Raw genomic sequence first — 25,169 nt, 5'->3', positions numbered from 1 at the left:
GTTCAAGCATCGGTTTTATCCTAGGCTTACAAAGCACCATGCACAAATGTATATATTACGTACATTACCGAGTCTAGAACACAATATGATGCTTAATTAAGATTGACAGAGGAAGTTTTGAGTGGAGCTTGTTCTATGAAAAAATATACGAGACCATTAAACTGTCCAAAAAGCATTTTTATACATGTGGCTTATGGATTGTGATCTTGTTGCTGGGTTATTTTCATCCAGGTTCATATCCTCGCCTCTCCCTGAGCTTCAAGCTTAAGAGAAACATTGGCTACTTCATTCTGCAGACCTACATGCCTTCAATCCTAATCACCATCCTATCTTGGGTATCCTTCTGGATCAACTATGATGCCTCGGCTGCCAGGGTTGCTTTAGGTAGGCGCACACAGCTGGCGACATTCGTTATATATATTAATACACACTCACCTATCTTTATCCACGTACCTTTCTTTTGTGTCTTTGGTTGAGGATCCTGTTACAGTGCAGCAGTGTTTTCTCCTGCTTTTCTGCTCTGCCCTCCTCATTATGTTTGCGCTCCAATTCAGTGATATGAGGAAATAAAGCAAGCAAGAAAATCCACCTGAAGTCATCCATTATATACATTTACTGCAGCTGCAATTTTGTTTTATTAAGAAAAAAATATATAATAATAATAAAAACACACTAAAAGCAAGCTCACCACAAAAAAGTACTTATGTAAATGTCATGTTCCTGTCTTGTTGTTTAGTTTAATTATCTTGATCTGTTTGTTTTCACTGTCACCATTTGCCGGAGTTGTAATTATGTCATTAGTTGTCATTGTTCCTGATTTCTGTCTCACCTGTTCTCTGTTCTGTTAATGATCTTTCCTTGTGTATAGGGTACAACAAGGCTAAAGGCACACCTTAAAGGAAAATAGGCTCATTTTCCAACTCCCCTCGAGTTAAATAGTTGAGTTTTAGGGTGTACTCACGCTAGGCGATCTGAACCGTGCCCTGAACAGGGCGTGGTTCGCTTAGTTGGCCCTGGCCCACTTGGAAGACAATCGCGCTCGAGCACGGTACAAGGCAACTGTGCCTAGTGTGAGTACACCCTTACCGTTTTCAAATCCATTCAGCCGATCTCCGGGTCTGGCGGTAGCACTTTTAGCATAGCTTAGCATAGATCATTGAATCTGATTAGACCGTTAGCATCTCGCTCAAAAATGACCAAAGAGTTTTGATATTTTTCCTATTTAAAACTTGACTCTTCTGTAGTTACATCTTGTACTAAGGCCGATGGAAAATGAAAAGTTGTGATTTTCTTGGCCGATATGGCTAGGAACTAAACTCTCATTCCTGTGTAATAATCAAGTAACTTTGCTGCCGTACCATGAGTGCAGCGGCGCAATGATATTACACAGCCCGTGAAAATAGGCTAACTTCTGTCAATATAACCAACGTGACAACCTGCTTGCACAGAGAGCGCTGGGGACTATTTTCCGGGGCTGTGTTCGCTAAAATTTAAATTCGCAAAAAGATTTTGGATGCATTCTCCTGTAACAAATTAATACATTTCTGTCCAAATATCACTTCTATCACAAAACAGTCACCAAATATGGAAACTTGAGACTCAGACCTTTCCGACGATATGTGTTTTGTCAAGATTAGGAAAGGTTTTGATTATGAAGTATTTCAAATAAATTGTGTAATATGAAATCTGACACCGCCCACTAGGGGAGGAGCCCGTTATACGAATTTAGAGTACTGTTTCCATAGTAACACAACATCCAATTTTAAAACGGTTTTCACAGGATGAATTTTGAGTCTATAAGCTTTTTAATTATACCTAACTTTGATGATTACTAAAATATGTGATATGAAAAAAAGGTGTTAAAAAAAGTGCACCAAGCATCCCGTCAAATATTAGATCAAATTAACGCAGAATCAACTTTGCGCTGCTGCCTGCGATCGTGTCAAAGATCAGACAAATTTCCATGTGTTCTGCTCAGTTCTTTGTCTTGCGTTAACGTTATGTTCCCGTCTTTTCACTCTCTCTGTTGAATAAATATTATCATTATTCTTCTTTCTGCGTCACGCATCGCTCTTTCTTTGGATTACGCTACAGTTAACCGTGACGGATAGTAACACAATGATCTTTACATTTTGATATTAAATCAATTTTATTTTTTAATGTGACTGGGACATGTTCTTAGAACATGTTTCATGAGATTCACCCCAAGTATCCTCTAAGATCCTTTGTCGAAAGTCTTTAATTAAGCATAGTGACAGACGTTTATACTGATTTGATTTTATCTTCTTTTTTTTTACACAACAGATATTATCTCTCTCTCTCTCTCTCTCTCTCTCTCTCTCTCTCTCTCTCTCTCTCTCTCTCTCCCTCTCTCGTAAGCCTCCACTTTTTTCCTGTCATCACTGATTATGTAAGGCAGAGGCAGCAAGCGTGCAGTCTTCTCAGTGTGAATAAAAGAGCACTCTTTGTGATTGCTGCCTGGCCTGGCCTCATTCATCCACACAAGTGCAAACCTCTGTAGCATTTAACAGAAGGCTGAATGATTATGTATATATATATATATATATATATATATATATATATATATATATATATATATATATATATATATATATATATATATATATATATATATATATATATATATATATATATATATATATATATATATATATATATATATACATGGGCGACTATATATAATCTCACTGTTCAGAGGGTTAGGCATTTTTTCACGCGGCTGGCGTATTTTTCCAATTGTTTTCAATGAGAGCGCCACGTTTTTAGAACGCCATGAGCACTGAGCATCTATTTCACGCTGAAGCATTGAGCGTTTTTTACCGGTCACCGAGAGGTGAAGGATGTTCAACTTTGAGTAAAACACCGTCGAATCACAGTGGAGGAGGGGCGGGCCAAATACAACATCGACCAACCACCACATCCTGCTTGTACAACGTCAACAGATGACAAGAAGCAGCATAATAACGGAACACCCAGAGCAAATACTTTACATTGTATTGACATTTTTATATGGAATCAATACAGAAGCAAACTATCTGTGAAATGAGATACTAACATTTCCACGGATCATAGCAAGCAAAGAGTCTCAACTGAAAAAAACCCTGCTGCGGTGCCAAAACACTCTCAAGCGCTCACAGCAAAGCGTTTTCAGCTGACTAAAAACGCTTTGGTGGACACAGCCTTAAAGGTCCCATGGCATGGAATTTGTCTATTATTTTATTATGTTTCCTGAGGTGTACTTATATTGTTAGTATGATTTTTACATCATAAAATGTCATAATTTAGAAATAAAAGGCATTTTTTTCTATACTGCTGTTTGCCCTGTGGCTGACTGCCCTGTTTAAAGAGGCGTGTCTGCTGAGACTTCAGTAAAAACGCCCACTGTTGTGATTGGCTGACATCTTTGCATTTGAAATGAGCGGAGGGGGCGTGGTTTAACGAGGTCTACGAGGCACGAGCTGCTGCCAGAGAGACGGATGGTCCGGAGTTCACTTCACATCAGTTCTGTCAGTCTCATTTCAGTGAACTGTTGTAGTTACCGCATATACTTCAGGTTATTAGTCTATTTCTAGTCGGAGGGACTGTCACTCATGTCAGAAAGTTAGTAACTTTAGTAAATTATGGATCCAGCGCTGACTGGAGACGCGAACCGTTTAGAATGATTCAGTCCGATTTGGTGAACTGATTCGGTTCACTAAAAAGAACCGGTTCAAAAGAAACATCGTTCGCGAACCGGACATCACTAATGTACCAGAGACTGAGCTCAGCGATCGCTAACAAAGTTATTTATAGTAACTTCTGAGTTATGAGAGCGCTGTCAGTCAGCGTGAGTTTATTGTGTTTGTATCTGAGAGTTCTGAATAAACACGAGTCCCAGTCACACCGAGTCCGTCTTCATCATTATTACCAACTTTGTAACACATGCAAAGTACCATTACAGCTGTCGAGATGAACGAGTTACGAGTACGTGTTGATAATAGCATTATTTTTTAGATATGTTCCTATCATATGAAAAGCGTCAGTGACGCCCATTGAGTACACAGCGCAAACAAAGACACAACAGCATTAATCGAATGTAATCCATTTTATTGTGGGAATAGCTGGCTAGCCCGGATATGCTCACGCTTACCCCCCGTCTGCTTAATCTCGCGTCGCGTAAGGCGCCTCCACTGTGGGCCAGATGAGGTTTATCTCTAAAGAGATGTGAGTCTGCCGATGTTTAGAAGAAACTCATGACTGTATGCACATTTTAGAACAGATAGACGCGACGAGGACGTACAAAAATATTTACATTTACATTTATGCATTTAGCAGACGCTTTTATCCAAAGCGACTTACAACTTGGGGGTACAATAAGCGATTGGTCGTGAAGAGTCGAGTGAGCGCAACAAGTGCCTGAAATACTTGGTCCGTGTAAATTTCTCAGTGTAGCACAGGCTAGAGTAGGGTGGGAAAGAGGAGGAAAAGAGGAATGGAAAGTTGTTTTTTTTTTTTTTGGTTTTTTTTTTTTTTTTAGGAGGTTAAGTGCTCACGGAAGAGATGAGTTTTTAGTTGACTTTTGAATGTTGTCAATGAATCCGCATTTCGGATGGCGGTGGGCAGATCGTTCCACCAGCCGGGAACGTTGAATGAAAATGTTCTGGAAAGGGATTTTTTGCCTCTCTGTGAAGGTACCACAAGCCTTCGCTCCTTGGTTGAACGAAGGCTTCTGGTGGGGGTGTGGCGACGTAGAATCGAGTCAAAGTATGCAGGAGCTGAGCGCGTGGTGGCTCTGTAGGCAAGCGTCAGCGACTTAAACTTGATGCGAGCAGCGAGTGGCAGCCAGTGCAGAGAGATGAAGAGTGGTGTGACGTGGGTCCTTTTGGGCTCGTTGAAGACCAGACGTGCCGCTGCATTCTGGATCATTCGAAGTGTTTGGATCGCACAAGAGGGGAGTCCAGCCAGAAGCGCATTGCAGTAGTCAAGTCTAGAAATAACCAGGGCCTGGACAAGAAGCTGTGTTGTGTTCTGTTAGGAACGGTCTGATCTTCCTGATGTTGTAGAGCGCAAACCTGCAAGAGCGAGCTGTCTTAGCAATGTGTTCTCTGAAGGACAACTGGTCATCAAATGTAACTCCAAGATTTCTGACTGATTTTGAAGGGGAGATCAGGGATGCACCTAGCTGGATGGTGAAGTCATGTTGCACTGACTCACAAGATAGAAAACACGAAAACACCGTTCTGTCGGGAGAGAGAGAAGCCGCAGCGTGTGCACGAATAATAAATAATTAGCTACACATAAGAAATCACTGATCACAGATCAGAAGGAACTAAAAAAAGACTTCTGTTTTCATTTGTACATCCAAACACTGAGAAACTGCCAGCGTTCACTCGTTCACAAGCAATGAATGATCTCTCGAGCGTTTGCATGGGCGTGCCAGATTCTCTGGGTGGAGGAAAGGGAGGTAACTGTTCCTGCTTGGACGTCAAACCAGGAGACTTCAGGATTGGCTCGTCTGGCCTGTCATTTTCTCAAGGGCAGAGAAAGACAGCCAGAACTCGGGTTTACACCGATCAACATTTCTATCCACTTGGGGACAAAATTCAGGCTAGGGGAACTCATATTAATGTTGAAAAACCTCATAAAATGAAAATTTCATGCCATGGGACCTTTAAGCTAGTCTACTGTCTAGTAAACGGCAACCTCTTTAAATTATTCTTGACTGTGTCGATGAACACCACATCGTGTGATAGAAATTTTTCTTGCTTGCGCCGACTGAAAACACACGACGAGAACCACCATGAGACAGGAGTGACTCTCGGACATTGCAGTAAAAACTACTGAACATTGAACGGAGGAAACAGTTAGTCGCTTTGATGTCGTGCCTGTGGATGCCGTTTAGCCCTTCACAGTGGAGTAGCGGACGGGCACACAAGGCATATTAAATTATTTTTATGATTAGGCTACTTTTATTATTAAATTAATATTATAATTAGTTTGCCCCGCAATATTTCACAGCGCATCAACGCATAACCAACGTGCTGCGAGGAGCCTAAAGATTAGTTAGATTAGCTTACTCCTCATTTCAAAAACAACTTTTTTAACTTGAAATACTTCTCGGTTCACACAAAAAAAGGGCAATGGGCCACAAGTGAAATATTAAGAAAATCAATTTGATTGATCTCTCATCATCTCTAAATGCACCGTTAATGCAGCGTCAGATTGCCATAAACTCGGTTCATTTTTACTTTCACTTTCTGTAGTGAATAATTGATTGCCATTTGAGATTCTTCACCGGCATAACTCTCGCGCAAAGTTTGCACATTGCAATATTATATCCACTGGCTCACCCTCATGGTTTAAGATGCAAATATTTTCAATATTGCGACGTGACATTTTTCTTTATCACCAGTTGCTTGCAAAATAATGGACAAACAATCATTCAAATTATTACACAGGTAAATTATTAAATAGGCTAAATAAGAAAAGAAGGTAAATAAACATGTAACAAGCAAACTTAAACTCGTTTTCCTAAAATTTCTGCGAATACTTTGCTGATGCACGGGGAAAAAAAATTGCCCTGGAGAAACTCGAGAGTGAAATGTCACCCACTGAACAAAATTATAAATGCATCAAATATTTGGAAACATATGTGCATCTGCATGGATAGTTATAGAAAGAGGTATGTTTTCCTGTGTGTATTACTACAGTTGGATGTTTCAAGTGCATACAAACTCTCTGATTTAGCCAATACAATGCCTAGGAGGATAGAATCTGCTATTGGTCAAGTTTAATCATGTTTATATTGGTTCCATATAAATATTGATTTATGGAGAATAATAACTTTGTACCTCAAAAGCTCTGTAATACCCGTCAAAGGATCCCACAATGAATTTCATGAGAATTGTCAGAATGACACTGAATGGATTTTTCAAAGCATAAAATGACAGAACTATTTCTTAATCACTGTTGAGAAGCAGGAAGGCTTTGTGTTTCACCAATTAAGATGCCTAGCTCCCACGCTGCCGGTTGAGAGTATGAAAAATCATACAATTTTAAGATTCTGAATCATCAACTGAAAGAAAAGAATTCAGATAAAGCCCCCTCACAAATGCACATGTTTTTCTAACTTTCTAAATGAGGACATACTTAGGGGGATCTCATTTGGTTTTCAAAGAATCCAAGAATCCACAAAAGATGCTTGACGCAGAAGAGCAATAAAACACATTTAATAAACACCAGGAACGATACAGAGAAAAAACAGCATGAAACTTCAACACAACACAATGATCAGACGATGACTGAGGGTTAAAATACATAAAGGTAACGAGACTAAGAGAAGGACAGGTGTTGGTGATCAGTTAACAAACGAGGGTTTCTATGGAAAAAACAAGATTCAAGGAGCAGATTCCAGATGTTCCGAGAACTGACACATGCTGTGTCCCAATTCAAAGGCTACATCACTCTGAAGTCCGCATTCGAAGGCCGATTGCGTCACCGCGGCGCGGCAAAGGCTGGTCCAATTCAAAGACTCCTTCAAATGTTCAGACTTCCTTGAAATGCGCCCTTTGTTTTGCAGGAAATGAAGGATACAATAGATGGACCCTTTGTGGCCTTGCCTACCCCAGAATTTACTGCACACTATTGACGATAGGATTTTTTCAATACATTTTATGCTCTTTCTTACGTACATAAATGGACCAAGGTGAACATAGTAAGACAGGTTGTGAACCTTGTTGTGTTTTTAAGCAGTTGAATATAACTTTTAAGAAAATCCAGTACAAATGTTACTGCCGCTCATCAATGGCAGCTGTCACAGTTTCTAGGTGACAAGAAAAGTCCTCCCTAGGCTAGACCATCCCATTTAGCAATGCTCAGTCCAACCTTCGCAGCTTTTGAAGGCATGGCCTTTGAAGTCAGAGTCCTTCAAAAGATGCAGCCTTTGAATTGGGACACAGCCAAAAATCTCCAGGAGGGTGGTGGAGAGGAGGTCGGAACAGGGAGAGGGATGGAGGGCCAGGCCCATGTGGCGGAAGTGGGCCTAGTGACCAAGGTGTAGCCGGCAGTTCAGGAAACAAGGGCAGAGCTGATGGTTCAGGGGGCCAGGGTGAAGCCGGCAGAGCAGGAGACCTCCAAGGCGGAGCTGAAGACCACCACAGCAGAGCAGATGCTACTGAAGATCCCCTTTGCAAAGTAGAAGACCACCAAGGCGGAACAGAATACCCCTAAGGCAGTTCTGAAGACCGCATTGGAGCCTGGATCCATGGCGGTACTGTCGGTGCTAGATACAACGGCATCACTGAAACGGAGCACAGAGAGATTATTGACGGCCTCAATGGCCATAACAGGGAGCTCGGAGAGTTCAATATCGATTTCAGTGACCTTGACAGGAAGTTCAGAGAGTTCAGATTTGGCCTCCTTGGCAGTGACAGAGCTCCTCTTGGGAGGAGCATTAGAAGTGTGTGAAGCCCAAACACACAAGTGTGAAGCCCAAACACACAAGATGGTGGCAGCCATCACAGAATACACAGACGACAGTGGCAGTAACTGTCTGTTGATTAGCCCATTATGGTTCCCAGGTGTTTTCTAGTTTTCTCATTAGCCCTTGAGTATAAATACAGCTATGTTTTCCCTTTTGTTTTGTCAGTTGTTGTAACCCCTGTTTTTGGACATATATTGTGTTGTAGTTTCCAGTTTCCTGGCTTTTTGTTTTGCTCTTTTCACTTATTAAAACACTTCTGCCTCCCTTCCTTGATCCTACATGCCTGTTTGTTTCTAGTTTGGATAATCCACATTTATAAATATTTGTTTCCAAGAATTATTGTTCCTCAATAGAATCCGATTGTTGCCATTCACACCATTGACAATAATTCCCTCTTGAACGTAGGCATCACCACTGTGCTGACCATGACCACCATCAACACACATTTGCGGGAGACTCTTCCAAAGATTCCGTATGTCAAAGCCATTGACATGTACCTGATGGGCTGTTTCGTCTTTGTCTTCCTGGCTCTGCTGGAGTATGCGTTGGTCAACTACATCTTCTTCGGCAGGGGACCGCAGCGGCAGAAGAGAGCTGCAGAGAGAGCCTCCACAGCCAACAATGAAAAAATGAGAATGGATCCCAACAAAGTATGTTTGAAATTCAAGCACTACAAAAGTTTATAATAGCTGCAGTCACTTTAACACAGATTATGCATTTACAGTTGAAAAATATATACATTTTTAAAAGTTGTGGTGACACTTTATAATAAGGTTCCATTTGATAACATTTGTAAAATTACCGCCACACCTGTCCTTAACTTTACCCTTAACTTACCTATACCACCACACCTGTCCTTAACTTTACCCTTAACTTACCCATACCGCAACACCTGTCCTTAACATTACCCTTAAACTTACCCATACCACCACAACTGCCCATAACTTTACCTTTAAACTTACCCATACCACCACACCTGTCCCTAACTTTACCCTTAAACTTACCCATACCACCACACCTGTCCCTAACTTTACCCTTAAACTTACCCATACCACCACACCTGTCCTTAACTTTACCCTTAAACTTACCCATACCACCACACCTGTCTCTTACTTTACCCTTAAACTTACCCATACCACCACACCTGTCCCTAATTTTACCCTTAAACTTACCCATACCACCACACCTGTCCCTAACTTTACCCTTAAACTTACCCATACCACCACACCTGTCTCTTACTTTACCCTTAAACTTACCCATACCACCACACCTGTCCCTAATTTTACCCTTAAACTTACCCATACCACCACACCTGTCCCTAACCCTGCCCTTAAACTTACCCATACCACCACACCTGTCCCTAACTTTACCCTTAAACTTACCCATACCACCACACCTGTCCCTAACTTTACCCTTAAACTTACCCATACCACCACACCTGTCCCTAACTTTACCCTTAAACTTACCCATACCACCACACCCGTCCCTAATTTTACCCTTAAACTTACCCATACCACCACACCTGTCCCTAACCCTGCCCTTAAACTTACCCATACCACCACACCTGTCCCTAACTTTACCCTTAAACTTACCCATACCACCACACCCGTCCCTAATTTTACCCTTAAACTTACCCATACCACCACACCTGTCCCTAACTTTACCCATATCCCACCTCAATATGAGCAAAAGTGTTTTGCAATACAATATGAATATAATAAGTACAATGTACTTATTTTTTGACATAAGTACATAGTAGTTAGGGCCCCCTAATATAAAGTGGGACCAACTAATGGGCCCTTATTGTAAAGTGTTTCCAAAAAAACTATATTGTTATACTGAAGTGGTTCTGCTCAGAATGTTTTTGCAAATTATTGTGATTCCTATGTTAAAGGGTGTTCACAAACCCAGTGTTTAAAACAGAACATTGAAAACAGTCACTGATGCACGTTGCCAGAAATCTGTTGCCAACTGAATTTAAATAGGCCTAAATGACTCCAGGTGGCTTTGTCACTGCAAATCAATGTCAGTGTCAATGCCTGTTACTTGTGAATGCTTGTTTTGATTGTTATGTCTAGTCTGTATTCATATCTCCACTGCAATTTCAATGTCTGGCTTGATTGTAACCAACATGAGACTGCCCTATAAAATCTGTACATTTAGAGTAGTTTAATTGTTTGACAATGAAAGCTGTGGTTATTCTTGAACATAGTCAGTATTGTATGACTTTAGTTTGCAGTCATATTTGAAGGCTGTTTGGCTGTTGCAGACATTGGTGTAGTTTTATGTTGAGGTAGAATTTGAGTCAAGCCTTTTGCTTTTTTCCCCAAATAAATGCATAGAAGACTTCCACCACTACATTAGTATACCGTATGGAATTTAATGTTCTCTACAGGTATTCATGCAACAAGGTGTTAATTCAACAACCCATCATCGGCATGAGAACAACCTATTAACTTTAGTTTTACCCTCCTTTATGACATCAAACTCGGGTGACATCAAGTCAAAATAATAAAAAAGATAAAAATACAGTGGCTACAATAAGCTTGTTAACCTTTTGAAAGTACAGTAACTGTATTTCTGCATTGTTTGCTTACAAAATGTGGTCTGATCTTCATCTATAGACAAACACAATCTCACTTAAATAACACAAAAAGTTGTAGTTTTCCAAAAAATTGAAAACACTGATTTATCATTTGCTGGGTTTCCATCCAAATGCGAAGCGGATCTTTTCAAATTTCGCAAAACAAGATGCATATACAAATACAAATACGAATTAGGTGCGTTTCCATCAAGTTGTTTGAGCGGATGACAGTGGTATTGGTTCCCAAGTAACCAACAGTAAATAAAACATGGTGCGCATAGAAAATGGAGACTGGACTGCAATTAGTTACGATTGGGCAAGTTCAAAATGTACTAGCAGTGCAGCTTGCAATGCCAAATTGAATGCTATGCACAGAAGAAGAAATGCTGAATTTTTGATGAACGCACTATGCCTGATCGGTGTATACTGTGGTTTCTCCTACTGCAGCAAAATCAATTTTTCTTATCAGGAAGTGACAATTTCGTTCTCTTCGGCTCACTGGAAACGGTGCTTTATTCACAAATGTTATATTCCAATATGCAAATGCGATATTCCAATTTTGTGCATAAGTTTAATACGCAACTTAGGATGGAAACATGGCTAATGAAGGAGGTGACATTTAATTGTGCGTCACACAGATGCTCTGCTCTTAAAATAAAAAGTACACAAATCCTGATTACCATAAATCTGTTCTTCTCAAGAAATAGTTTGTGAACTATGTGAAAGTACAATTTATTTATTATTTTTTATTTAGTCAGATTTTGTTTGTCTATAATTGTGTTGAATTAAGATCAGACTACATTTTATGAGTAACTGCTGAAATCCAGATATTTTGCAAGGATTCACAAACATATTCTTGCATCTGTAAGATAAATAAGATAACTGTATCTACAACAGTTAAGAAGTTGCAGAATACAGCACTTATTATATCATATACGTAATACTATACATATATTATAAAATCTCATATAAATTATAAAATAGCGACATAGATCAGTAGATCTCAGCTGATTTAGCTTCTAGACCCAGATATTTATATTTAAAATGGGGATTTTGTTATTGGCATTTACCATTTTTTTCCCCCCTGCTCTCTCAGACCCTATGAGTAGCTACATCTGTGACCTATTTTTGGGTACTGACCCTAACATTTGAAAAACACTGTTATTCACTGGATCAAGCAATAACAGTACTCAGGGAACTGGTCAAGACTCTCGTTTGTTAAAATATGGAAGATGTTTTGCTGGTGCTCAGATGTAGTAGAACTTATTGAAGGATGGCCTTGGGTATAGAGCTGTGGTTTTCTTTGAGGCATAATCCACAAAATGCCAGCATTGCCTCACTCTTCTAAATTTCTTGAAAAGTTTCTGCTTTGATGGTAATGATTTTGTATGCTTTCAGTGGTTGGTGGGAAATGTAGTTCAGAGAGACGATGCTCTGTATGCCAGAATGAAACAGAGGGATATTGACGCGCATGACTCCATGTGGGAACCAATCTTTGTGGACGATGCAGCATTAGGACTAGGCGATTCAAAAAATAAGGTACTGAAAATGTTCATCAAGAGAGTTATGGCATATAGCGCGGAAAAATGATTTGAGACCCAGTCTTTTTTTCTTTAGTTTTTTCTCTCTTCCAACTCGTCACATATGGATTCTTGGTCAGGACCCCTTGGCATCACTTTTTTAACGTGCAGGGTACTCCATTGCTTTCTGTTGTTCGCCTTATGCATCAGATCAAGACACAGTTAATTATTTGCATGCATTTGTAAAAGTAGAGATGATTTCATAAATATTTAGGAGCACCTAGCCCCACCCCTACCCTAAACCTACCCACTTTCCAACAATATAAAACACGTAGCAGGCAAATAAAAGTAGTCACAGGTACTTATTGCAAAAACTGAACCAAAAAAACTATTTAAAGGTATAAAAACCAAGTCGTATTGCATTCTAAGTCTTCTGAAGCCACACAAAACCTTTATATGAAGAACAGAGTTGAACTTAAGGAAAATGAAAATTATTGCATATCTCATTCAAATGATACAGCAATCAGTCACGCGGCACACGAAAGCCAATGCGATTTCTCAATCAAAGCTGACGTAATGCTTCTTCTGGCATTACTATTTGAATGTGTGCACAGGATCTGATAAGGGTGTTCGATTCCAGGTTTTTCAGAGTTGACACAGATTTCTGACTCCCGCCGTAGGGGTCGATGGAATAGACTCCCGGAATCGACTCCATTTGCTCCATTTACTTTAAGTCAAAACATATTTAGCAATACGAATACACGATTGTAGTCATTATTAAACCCCGGTCACACTAGACTTTGAACATGCAAAATTTTGTTGGACACGTCTTTTTTACAAACAAGAATTGGACCCACTTTATATTTGGTGCCCTTAACTACTATGTACTAACATTTTAATTCATAATTTGATACAATGCACTTATTGTGTACATACATGTTTTTAAATTGTACTTACATTGCATTTGTAATTAATTTCTGTAGTTACATTTATAATTACACTGTTGACACTTCCCTTACACCTAACCCTATACTTAAACTTACCCATACCACCACACCTGCCCATAACTTTACCCTTAAACTTACCCATACCACCACACCTGTGCCTAACTTTACCCTTAAACTTACCCATACCACCACACCTGTCCCTAACTTTACCCTTAAACTTACCCATACCACCACACCTGTCCCTAACTTTACCCTTAAACTTACCCATACCACCACACCTGCCCCTAACTTTACCCTTAAACTTACCCATACCACCACACCTGTGCCTAACTTTACCCTTAAACTTACCCATACCACCACACCTGTCCCTAACTTTACCCTTAAACTTACCCATACCACCACACCTGTCCCTAACTTTACCCTTAAACTTACCCATACCACCACACCTGTCCCTAACTTTACCCTTAAACTTACCCATACCACCACACCCGTCCCTAACTTTACCCTTAAACTTACCCAAACCACCACACCTGGCCCTAACTTTACCCTTAAACTTACCCATACTACCACACCTGTCCCTAATTTTACTCTTAAACTTATCCATACCACCACACTTGTCCCTAACTTCACCCTTAAACTTACCCATTCCACCACACCTGCCACTAACGTTACCCTTAAACTTACCCATACCACAACACCTGTCCCTAACTTTACCGTTAAACTTACCCATACCACTACACCTGTCCCTAACGTTACCCTTAAACTTACCCATAACACCACACCTGCCCCTAACTTAACCCGTATCCCACCTCAATATCAGATCAAGTGTTTTGCAATACAATATGAACACAATAAGTACATTGTACTTTTTTTTCTAAGTACATAGTAGTTAAGGACACCTAATATAAAGTTGGGCCCAGGAATTCCCAGGAGCTCATGTTGTGATTTTTCAATCTTCTACTGGTCACACGTTGTCACGTGATGCGAATTCGCAGCTCAGAGTTCACCAAGCTTGAACTTTGGAATGCAGCGAAATGCAAAACTTTTCGCATGAGCTTGGGTTTCCAGTCTGACACATTTGCATACGTTTGAATGGAAGTCAATGAAACAAAAAGTGCAGTGTGACCACCCCTTTATACGGAGCCCTAAAAGGGACATGGTGAAGATAAAAATATTTGTCAATGCTTTTGCATTCTCTCGCAAATGTTTTCTCTGGGGAACGCACATTTTTTGTGAGCAAACTAAACGTTTCTCTGGGGAACACAAAGGTTTTTTGCAAGCGAACGTAAAGTATCTTGGGGGAAAGCAAAACGTTTTGTGAGCGAATGCAAAGTTTCTCTGGAAAATGCAAATGTTTTGCGAGCGAACGTAAAGTTTATTGGGAGAAAACATGTTTTGTGAGCAAATGAAAAGTTTGTCTGGGGAACGCAAAAATGTTTTGCAAGCGAACGTAAAGTTTCTCTGGGGAATGTGAAATGTTTTGCGAGCGAATGCAAAGTTTCTTGGGGAACGCAAAAGCATTGACTTTCTACCCCCCCCATATCATATTTTTTTCCTCCACCATGTCCCTTTAGGGGCTCCCTATTATTACACACTAAATGTAGACATCTTTTTTGTCTGACACGAAGCCTTAAACTGCCTTTTAGCGTGACTGCCCAAATTAGTCCAGTTTACTCCAAAAAGCTGCTTGGACAGGAGATTTTAAGACTAAAAATAATAGCCTAAATACATAAAATAATGTACACGTATTAATGTGTTTCTTTTTGTTAGCAGCTTTTTGTTTTTTATTTATTTATTTGTTTGCTGATTATGAACACAAATTAGGATAAACATGACAAACCAAATTATATATTGTGTTAATAAAAAGCTGGCATTTGAGGTATGTATAATTACAATGTAATTGGCTGTTATTTTTGTAAAGTAAGCTACATGTAGGTTAAAAGTATGTGACTGTGATGTTGTTTCTGCGACAGCTCCAGCTCTCTGATGCACGAAAGAGCGATTTCAGACACAGCAACGGAGTCGACAACGAGAGTCGATTCCTATGCTGGAGTCAACTCCAACATGAGGGTTATTAAGAGTCGAGGAATTGACTCTTTTGGAGTCGACTCCCCATCACTAGGAAATGAACTTTACGGCGGATGGAAATGGTGATCACTTTTTGGGTCTGCTCTTCACGTAAATCAATCGCTTGGCCTTGGAACACTTCGAATATATGTATATCTTGAATAAATTGTGACTGTAGTTGTATCTGCCTGCATATCCTGTGTTTTATATTATATAATATACAAATGGGTTGGTTTAGGGGTATAGGTTGGATTATGTGTGCAATAGTGCAATGTAAATAAAATTATTATGGCTGTTTAAATTGAAAATCATACCCCAACATATACACTGCCCAGCCAAAAAAAGTCGCTGTTTGGACTTAAATAGTCAAATGCTTAAGAGTCTCTTATTGGATCATTATTGCAGTGATTATTATGTTTCTAGCATGTTATATGTTTGGCAACAGTTCTTCTAACCCTAACTGATGGAGTGTGTAGCTTTTCATTTCTTAAACAACCATGTAGGAAGACTCTGCACCTCTGAGTCCAGACCTGAAATTAATTGAAAGTCTTTGGGATGTGCTGGAGGAGACTTTACAGAGTGCTGGACTCTTGCACTGACAATACAAAATCTTGACCAAAAACTGATGCAGCTCTTGGTGGAAATAACATCACAAAAGTAATCTCCATCAAGAGGTGCATCAACAGTTCCCCTGTGTGTAGCTCCATTATGTGTTCATAGTTGTTTAAGAAATGAAAAGCTACACACACCATTAGTTATTGTTAAAAGAACTGTTGCCAAACATATAACATGCTAGAAATATAATAATCACTGCAATAATGATCCAATCATAGGCTCTTAAGTATTTGCCTATTTAAATCCAAAAAGTTACTTTTTTTGGCTGGGCTGTGTATGTCATAATGGCAAAATTATACTCTTATTATATATTTTCATCATGATGACAAAAATTCCCATGACTATTGCGTCGGTGTATTGACACCAAAGGTTTCTCATTGAAAGCAATGAAGTACCTTGCATGTCGAAAAATTACACCTGTCTTTTAATGTGACGAGTTGGGATTAAGAATGTCGTTTTTTTTACGATTTCTTGTTTTCTCTTAAAAAAAATGTTGCCCCAAAAAAATGAAAATTCTGTCATCATTTAAACACTCTTATGTTGTCCAAACTCATATGACTTTCTTCTGGAGGGAAATTTTTCCGTGATCTTATTGTGCAAAAGTCACAGAAAGCACATAAAAGTCATACTTTTTTTGATATATTGGAACTTATCCAGTTGTCTTTCAATATGTAGAAAAATATTTTTCAAAGTCTCTTTTTGTGTTTCAAGGAAGAAAGTCAGGTTTTGAATGACATGTGGGTGAGTAAATCATAACAGAATGTTTTTTTGTTTTCTCCATTGCCATCATCACCTCTCTTTTCCCTCCAAACCACTCACCCAAACAAATGTTTACTATTTTAGATACCGTTTATTCAAGTACTATTGAAAGTACAATTCAGAAAGGAAAAGTAAATCTGTTTTGAAAATGAGGGAGAACAATTGAACATTTATTTTATTTTTTTATTCAATATTTCTACACATCGGTTCAGCATCCAACAGGATCCCCTATTATTTGTCATAAAAGGTCATAATTTTGTAGAAATATATAGCATAAATACTATCATGTGTACCACCCATGCCTTACCTTACTTTGCTTTACATCTCTATGTGCACCAATCCATTTCCATAAGACTGTTGGCACTTTGTTGGTTTGTCTCAGTCTATGTTAAATACTGTGTTAAAATGCCAAAATGTTTAAAGAATAATTCACGAAAAGCAGTAGGTAAGTTAGCATTTGTTCTCTTATTTTTACTTTATTATATGTAAATGTAATTAATTTTATTGAACATGTATTGTGTTTTTTATTGCAAAAAAGAAAACCGTTTAAGACACACTATATTGCCAAAAGTGTTGGGACACCTGCCTTTACATGCACATTAAATTGAATGACATCCCATTCCTAATCAGTAGGGTTTAATATGGAGTTTGCCCACCCTTTGCAGCTATAACAGCTTCAACTCTTCTGGGAAGGCTCTCCACAAGGTTTAGGAGTGTGTTTATGGGAATATTTTACCATTCTTCTTGAAGCGCATTTGTGAGGTCAGGCACTGATGATGGATGAGCGGAGGCCTGACTTGCATTCTCCGCTCTAATTCATCCCAAAGGTGTTCTATCGGGTTGAGATCAGGACTCTGTGCAGGCCAGTCAAGTTCCTCCACCAAACTTGCTCATCCATGTCTTTATGGACCTTACTTTGTGCACTGGTGCGCAGTCATGTTAAAACAGGAAGCCATCCCGGAACTTTTCCCACAAATTTGGGAGCATGAAATTGTCCAAAATATCTTTGTATGCTGAAGCATTAAAGAGTTCCTTTCACTGGAACTAAGGGGCCAAGACAACCCCTGAAAAAACAACCCCACACCATAATCCCCCCAGGGTGGAGGCATGCTTTACCCCACTGCATCCCACGCTTTGCATTGCACTTGGTTATGTAAGGCTTGGATGCAGCTGCTCGGCCATGGAAACCCATTCCATGAAGCTCTCCAATCTGAAGGCCACACAAAGTTCGGAGGTCTGAAGCTATTGACTCTGCAGAAAGTTGCCGACTTCTGTGCACTGTGTGCCTCAGCATGCGCTGACCCCGCTCTGTGATTTTACGTGGCCTACCACTCCATGGCTGAGTTGCTGTTGTTCCCAATTGCTTCCACTTTGTTATAGAGGTGCTGGTCATATAATTAGAATATCATCAAAAAGTTGATTTATTTCACTAATTCCATTCAAAAATTTCAACTTTTATATTATATTCATTCATTACACACAGACTGATATATTTCAAATGTTTATTTATTTTAATTTTATTGATTATAACTGACAACTAAGGAAAATCTCAAATTCAGTATCTCAGAAAAATTGTGTATTACTTAAGACCAATACAAAGAAAGGATTTTTAGAAATCTTGGCCAACTGAAAAGTATGAACATAAAAAAAAGTATGAGCATGTCCAGCACTCAATACTTAGTTGGGGCTCCTTTTGCCTGAATTACTGCTGCAATGCGGCGTGGCATGGAGTCGATCAGTCTGTGGCACTGCTCAGGTGTTATGAGAGCCCAGGTTGCTCTGATAGTGGCCTTCAGCTCTTCTGCATTGTTGGGTCTGGCATATCACTTCTTCCTCTTCACAATACCCCATAGATTTTCTATGGGGTTAAGGTCAGGCGAATTTGCTGGCCAATTAAGAACCGGGATACCATGGTCCTTAAACCAGGTACTGGTTGCTTTGGCACTGTGTGCAGGTGCCAAGTCCTGTTGGAAAATGAAATCTGCATCACCATAAAGTTGGTCAGCAGCAGGAAGCATGAAGTGCTCTAAAACTTCCCGCTATACTGCTGTGGTGACCTTGGACCTCAGAAAACACAGTGGACCAACACCAGCAGATGACATGGCACCCCAAACAATCACTGACTGTGGAAACTTTACACTGGACCTCAAGCAACGTGGATTGTGTGCCTTTCCTCTCTTCCTCCAGACTCTGGGACCCTGATTTCCAAAGGAAATGCAATATTTACTTTCATCAGAGAACATAACTTTGGACCACTCAGCAGCAGTCCAGTCCTTTTTGTCTTTAGCCCAGCCGAGACGCTTCTGACGCTGTTTGTTGTTCAAGAGTGGCTTGACACAAGGAATGCAACAGCTGAAACCCATGTCTTGCATACGTCTGTGCGTAGTGGTTCTTGAAGCACTGACTCCAGGTCCAGTCCACTCATTGTGAATCTCTCCCACATTTATTAATGGGTTTTGTTTCACAATCCTCTCCAGGTGTGGTTATCCCTATTGCTTGTACACTTTTTTTCTACCACATCTTTTCCTTCCCTTCGCCTCTCTATTAATGTGCTTGGACACAGAGCTCTGTGAACAGCCAGCCTCTTTTGCAATGACCTTTTGTGTCTTGCCCTCCTTGTGCAAGGTGTCAATGGTCGTCTTTTGGACAACTGTCAAGTCAGCAGTCTTCCCCATGATTGTGTAGTCTACAGAACTAGACTGAGAGACCATTAAAGGCCTTTGCAGGTGTTTTGAGTTCATTAGCTGATTAGAGTGTGGCACCAAGTGTCTTCAATATTGAACCTTTTCACAATATTCAAATTTTCTGATATACTGAATTTGGGATTTTCCTTAGTTGTCAGTTATAATCATCAAAATTAAATTGAAATATATCAGTCTGTGTGTAATGAATGAATATAATATACAAGTTTCACTTTTTAAATGGAATTAGTGAAATAAATAAACTTTTTGATGATATTCTAATTATATGACCAGCACCTGTAATACCACTAACAGTTGAGCGATGAATATTTAGTAGTGAGGAAGTTTCACAAATGGACAGGTGACAACCTATCACGGTACCACGCTTGAATTCACTGAGCTCCTGAGAGCGACCCATTCTTTCACAAATGTTTGTAGAAGCGTCTGCATGCCTAGTGCTTGATTTTATACACCTGTGGCCATAGAAATGATTGGAACACCAATGATTTGGAGGGATGTCCCAAAACTGGCAATATAGTGTATTTACACCTTCAGAAATCAATCAATTGATATGGTTTATAATACGTAACAAAGTTATGGAAAAAAAGGAAAGAAAACGAAAAGAATACCGTTAGCATTACTAACCTGTTCATCTGTGTTTATGTCTTAGATGGACCCCCATGAAAACATCCTTCTCAGTCCTCTGGAGATCAAGAATGAAATGGGCACATCAGAGTTAACCCTGGGTTTGGGCGACCCCCGTGCAAACATGCTGGCTTTTGACAGCACCACGCTGCAGTATCGGAAAGCCGGCCTGGCCAGGCACAACTTTGGCCGCAATGCGCTGGAACGCCACGTTGTTCAGAAGAAGAGCCGACTACGACGGCGCACTTCACAGCTTAAAATCACTATCCCTGACTTAACTGATGTAAATTCAATCGACAAATGGTCGAGAATGATCTTCCCCACCGTATTTTCATTCTTCAATGTCGTCTATTGGCTTTATTATGTCAACTAACTGGATCCAAGAAGCGCCACTTATTTTTATGTCAGTATATTCTTCCGTTTTCCTGCGTCTGATTTTGCAATACAAGCAGGACTTATGTTGACAGATTAAAATCAGGACTAACTCTCTTTAACCTTGGATTCACCTTAATTGCTGGCTGACACACGATTCGCTAAAGAGGTTAAGAACAAATGGTGCCTATTCCAAAAATCAGTAGTTTTTAGTGCATTTGACTGCGTTATATCTGTTTTGTTGCCAAATTATCAAATCAGTTATTGCTGCACACTAGTTATCTTTTTACCATCAGACAAAATCAAAGACTGAAAGATTGGACATCCACAGCACTGTCAATTCTTTCCTCCGTTAGAAATTTAGAAAGCAGCACTCAATGATTTAATATTTCTATCATTTATTTTTGATGTTTCTTGTTTTCACAGTCTATTGAGTAAGGAGACCATTTGAGTAGGATTATCATGTATTTTCTACTTTACACACAGATGATAGTTTATTTATTCAAGATCATTTATTATACACTTTTACTTAACCTCATTTATTTTGGTAAAACATGTCACTCAAATCCTGTACTCTAAATTTGGTTGAAAAATAATGTGTATAGCTCCCGTAGATCTTGTGTAATGCTAGCCTATCCGTTAGCATTCATCTCAATAGCAGTCGATCTACTTATGCTTGAAAGTATGTGACCTGAAAGCTGCCATCATTGTTCATGATGGTGAAAATGCCATACGACTGATTGTCATTCAGCAGGAAATGACATAGCTTCAGAGGAACAAACCTAAACCCAAACGCTTCAGCAGCGATAATACTGAGCGGTGATGTGAGTGGCTGCAGACAAGGAAAAATATAAGCCTTTTTTTCCCATTTGTAAGAGCACTCCACAAGTCCATGCCGCTGGCAAAATATGATGCATATTTTATTCATCAGACTATATTCTTGCTTTTGGATGGCGAAATGGTATAGTTACAACATCTAGTGACCGGCCAAGCTTTGACACCGTGTGTGTATTCTCAAACCGTTCTCAATCCGAAGGCATCAAAAACTGAAGCGTTGTCAGATGTCTTGCCACTAAGACGCTAAAGACACACTTTTGGCATTGCTATATAGTGTACAGACTAGGTTTACTATTGCTATTACTATTTAATGAGAAACCTTTGACGTCAATACATGGACACAAAGGGCATGTGATTTTTTATTGTCAGGAAATTATATATTGTGGTATAATTTTACTCAGGGCTTGACATTAACACCCGCCAACCTGCCAAATGCGTGTGTGTTTCAGCAGTAACGTCGAACACGGTCACTCCTACTAGCCACTTTGGCGGTTGAATTTTATATATAATACAAATTTTTTTTCAATTGTAGTCTTTCAAAAAGGCATCAAAAATATCAATACTAAAATATCTGATATCACTTCCAATACTAATTTTCCTCAAAACAGACACACAACACCAGCGTCTCTCTCTCTTCTCTCTGACAGCGAGTGACACACAAACCCTCCTCCTCTCACTCACTCGCTTCATTTGCTCCAGATGAATATTGTTGCTATTACATGGCTTGAATCTCAGCGTGAGATTGCACGTATTGCGCATAATTTTATTCATTCCTGCAGATTTTGTGCTCACACCCAAAGTGTGGCACATAAAGCCGCCTCTCAGTACTAAATTGAGTCCCTTTTAGCTGCTTATTGCGCTTAAACAGTCAAATACACAAAATAATGTCAAAATGCCGATCTTGGCGAGTATTCACATAAACACAGTCAGTTCTGTTTTAAGTGAACGTAAACAGTTGAGAAAGAAAACTCTTGTGTAACAGTATAATGGATCTGTGCGTCAGGTCTCAAAGTGACAGCAGCCTAATATTCCTGCTGCCAGATTATGAGATAATATTAAAAATGCCTATATGGCAGCCCCCCCAAGCTTTGGAAAACCAATAGCTACAGTGGCTGGTGAGCAAAAAAGTTAATGTCAAGCCCTGAGTATACTGTTTAGACAGTTTTAGAGCCTAACCCAACCCTTCGCCCTAAACCTAACTCTAACTATTTCTCAATATAAAACAACATAAAGGAGGATATAACCTGTGGATACAATACAGCCACAAGATTTATTCAAATTTTGCAAATATTCCAAGTCTAGCTGAAGAAACGTTTATGACTGCGTTTACGGAGGATGAAGATTTTCAGCGATTAAAACCTTAAGTTTCAATCTGTGATGTGGAGACAGTTTAGATAATGTGGAGACAGTTTATATACAATTCTAATGATAAAAATGCGTAAAGAAAGAAATTGGAAGCATGGAGTTCCTTATTGTCTTAGTAGTTGCACACAAAGCGATTGACCATGCTTCAGTTTTTTTCGCCTTTTTGAGTGAGAAAAAAAATTGTCCACAAGTTTAATCTGACATTGATGGCACAGATGTCTCGGTGAATAGTTGTACAAAAACACTGAAGAAATGAGTGGAAATTGAACTTCAGCTGTCTAAAAATAATACTAATATTATATTATAATAATATTCCTCTGGTTTCACAGACAAGATTTAAACTATTCCCAGACAAAAATCCATGTTTGAGCTGTTTTAACTGAAAGCCTCTTGAACTGATATATCTTAAAATATGTCAGTGCCATTGTTTTGGCTCAAGATGCAGACCAGTAATGTTTCTTTTTTCTAAGGCACGTTTATAAAAGATACTGAAATGCCCTAATTGAGCTAAAGCCTAATCCTGACTTAATCTAAGCCCTGTCTGTGGAACCAGGCCATTATTTCACACATATATTACTAAAACAAAGCAGACTATACAGTTGGGTTACACTTTATTTTGATGCTCCACTTTAGACATTCTACCAACTATAAGTAACCTATAAGTAATGTCAACTGACTCTCATTAGACTTTATATAGATTGTTGGGTTAAAGGTAGGTTTTCGGGTTTGGGTTAGTAGAAAAAGTTGACATATGCTTGCTAATAGTTACTTATAGTCTATAAACCATCAAAATAAAGTGTTAGTAGATATTAAGCAGCCAGTCTACTAATATTCTAATGACTTGCTAGTTGACATGTATTTGCAAAGTTACTTGTAGATTAGTAGTCTTCCATCTTAAAAAAATATCTAAATTATGGCACATGCTTTCAATGCAAAATGCTGAACAGTTAGTTCATGCGTTCATGACCTCAAGGCCAGACTATTGTAATGCTCTACGGGGTGGTTGCCCTGCTCGCTTAATAAATAAACTGCAGCTGATCCATAACGCAGCAGCTCGAGTTCTTACTAGAACCAGGAAGTATGATCATATTAGCCCAGTTCTGTCAACACTGCACTGGCTCCCTATTAAACATCATATACATTTTAAAATCTTGCTTATTTTTTACAAAGCTCTAACTGGTTTAGCTCCCCAGTACCTGAACGAGCTCTTAACGCATTATACTCCATCGCGTCTATTGCGGTCTCAAAACTCTGGCCAGTTGATAATACCTAGAATATCAAAATCCACTGTAGGCGGTCGATCCTTTTCCTATTTAGCAACTAAACTTTGGAATAGTCTTCCTAGCATTGTTCGGGAAGCAGACACAATATGTCAGTTTAAATCTAGACTAAAAAAACATCTCTATACTATGCCATTGTACTATGGCATCAGTTAAATGATTATTAGGCTGCATTAACTAGGTCAGCCGGAACCGGGAACACTTCCCATAACATTTACATTTACATTTACATTTATGCATTTGGCAGACGCTTTTATCCAAAGCGACTTACATTGCATTCAAGATACACATTTTACATTTTTGTCAATTCTTGCTTTCCCTGGGAATCGAACCCATGACCTTGGCGTTGCTAGCGCCATGCTCTACTGTTTGAGCTATAGGAAAGTTACGATAAGTTACGAAATAACACCAGATGTACTCATTACATCATAAGAAGAATGGCATCTACGCTAATGTTAGTCTCTCTGTTTATCCCGAGGGTTACTGTAGTCAGCCGGATCCAGATCAGATAGTGGACCTGTGCCTGGACACAACCACAACGCAGACCTGAAGTGTCGGCAGAGACTATGTCAACTAGACTCTCCCCTGTGAAGGCCTCCTTCATTTCCCCTTTGTACAGATAAAAACACATATGCACACATACGTATCAAAACGCGCTTGCCTATAGGTTGAACACTTAATGCTTGCATACATGCCGTCGCCGTTTTTCACGGATTCGCCTTTTTAGGGGGTTGCGCATGGATGATGATGGTATAGTTTCAAAACTATCTCAAACCTTTTTCATGGTTTGCGTTCTCGGGGCCACCAAATGCTGTTGCCGGGCGGATGGGGTCCGGAACACATTGGGGGTTTTCTGTTTTGATTGAAGATGGTGTTGTTTAAATGACACCAAATTAAATAACTAATCAGTTTTTACAACAGAAATGAATCAAAAACGTTTCCTCAAAAACTAAATTAATTTCCTATTATCACTGTAAAGCTGCTTTGAAGCAATCTGTGTTGAAAAAAGCGCTAA

General features: G+C 39.4%; 1 protein-coding gene across 1 annotated transcript in view; it reads left to right on the top strand.

The window, feature by feature from the left end:
• gabrb2b (gamma-aminobutyric acid type A receptor subunit beta2b) overlaps positions 1-20,673 on the top strand; it is a gene marked incomplete at its 3' end in the record, with an annotated part of 190,312 nt that extends 169,639 nt beyond the window's left edge. The window contains exons 7-10 of the mRNA XM_079834025.1: positions 232-384; positions 8,888-9,132; positions 12,465-12,605; positions 20,326-20,673. Of these exons, the coding sequence (XP_079690151.1) occupies positions 232-384; positions 8,888-9,132; positions 12,465-12,605; positions 20,326-20,673 (887 nt within the window). The remainder of the gene's footprint in view (positions 1-231; positions 385-8,887; positions 9,133-12,464; positions 12,606-20,325) is intronic.
• Positions 20,674-25,169: the final 4,496 nt, after the last annotated feature.

This window comes from Gobio gobio (assembly GCF_949357685.1).
Source record: "Gobio gobio genome assembly, chromosome: 14".
Lineage (NCBI taxonomy): Eukaryota > Metazoa > Chordata > Actinopteri > Cypriniformes > Gobionidae > Gobio > Gobio gobio.
This window is presented reverse-complemented; position numbering and strand designations above follow the sequence as displayed.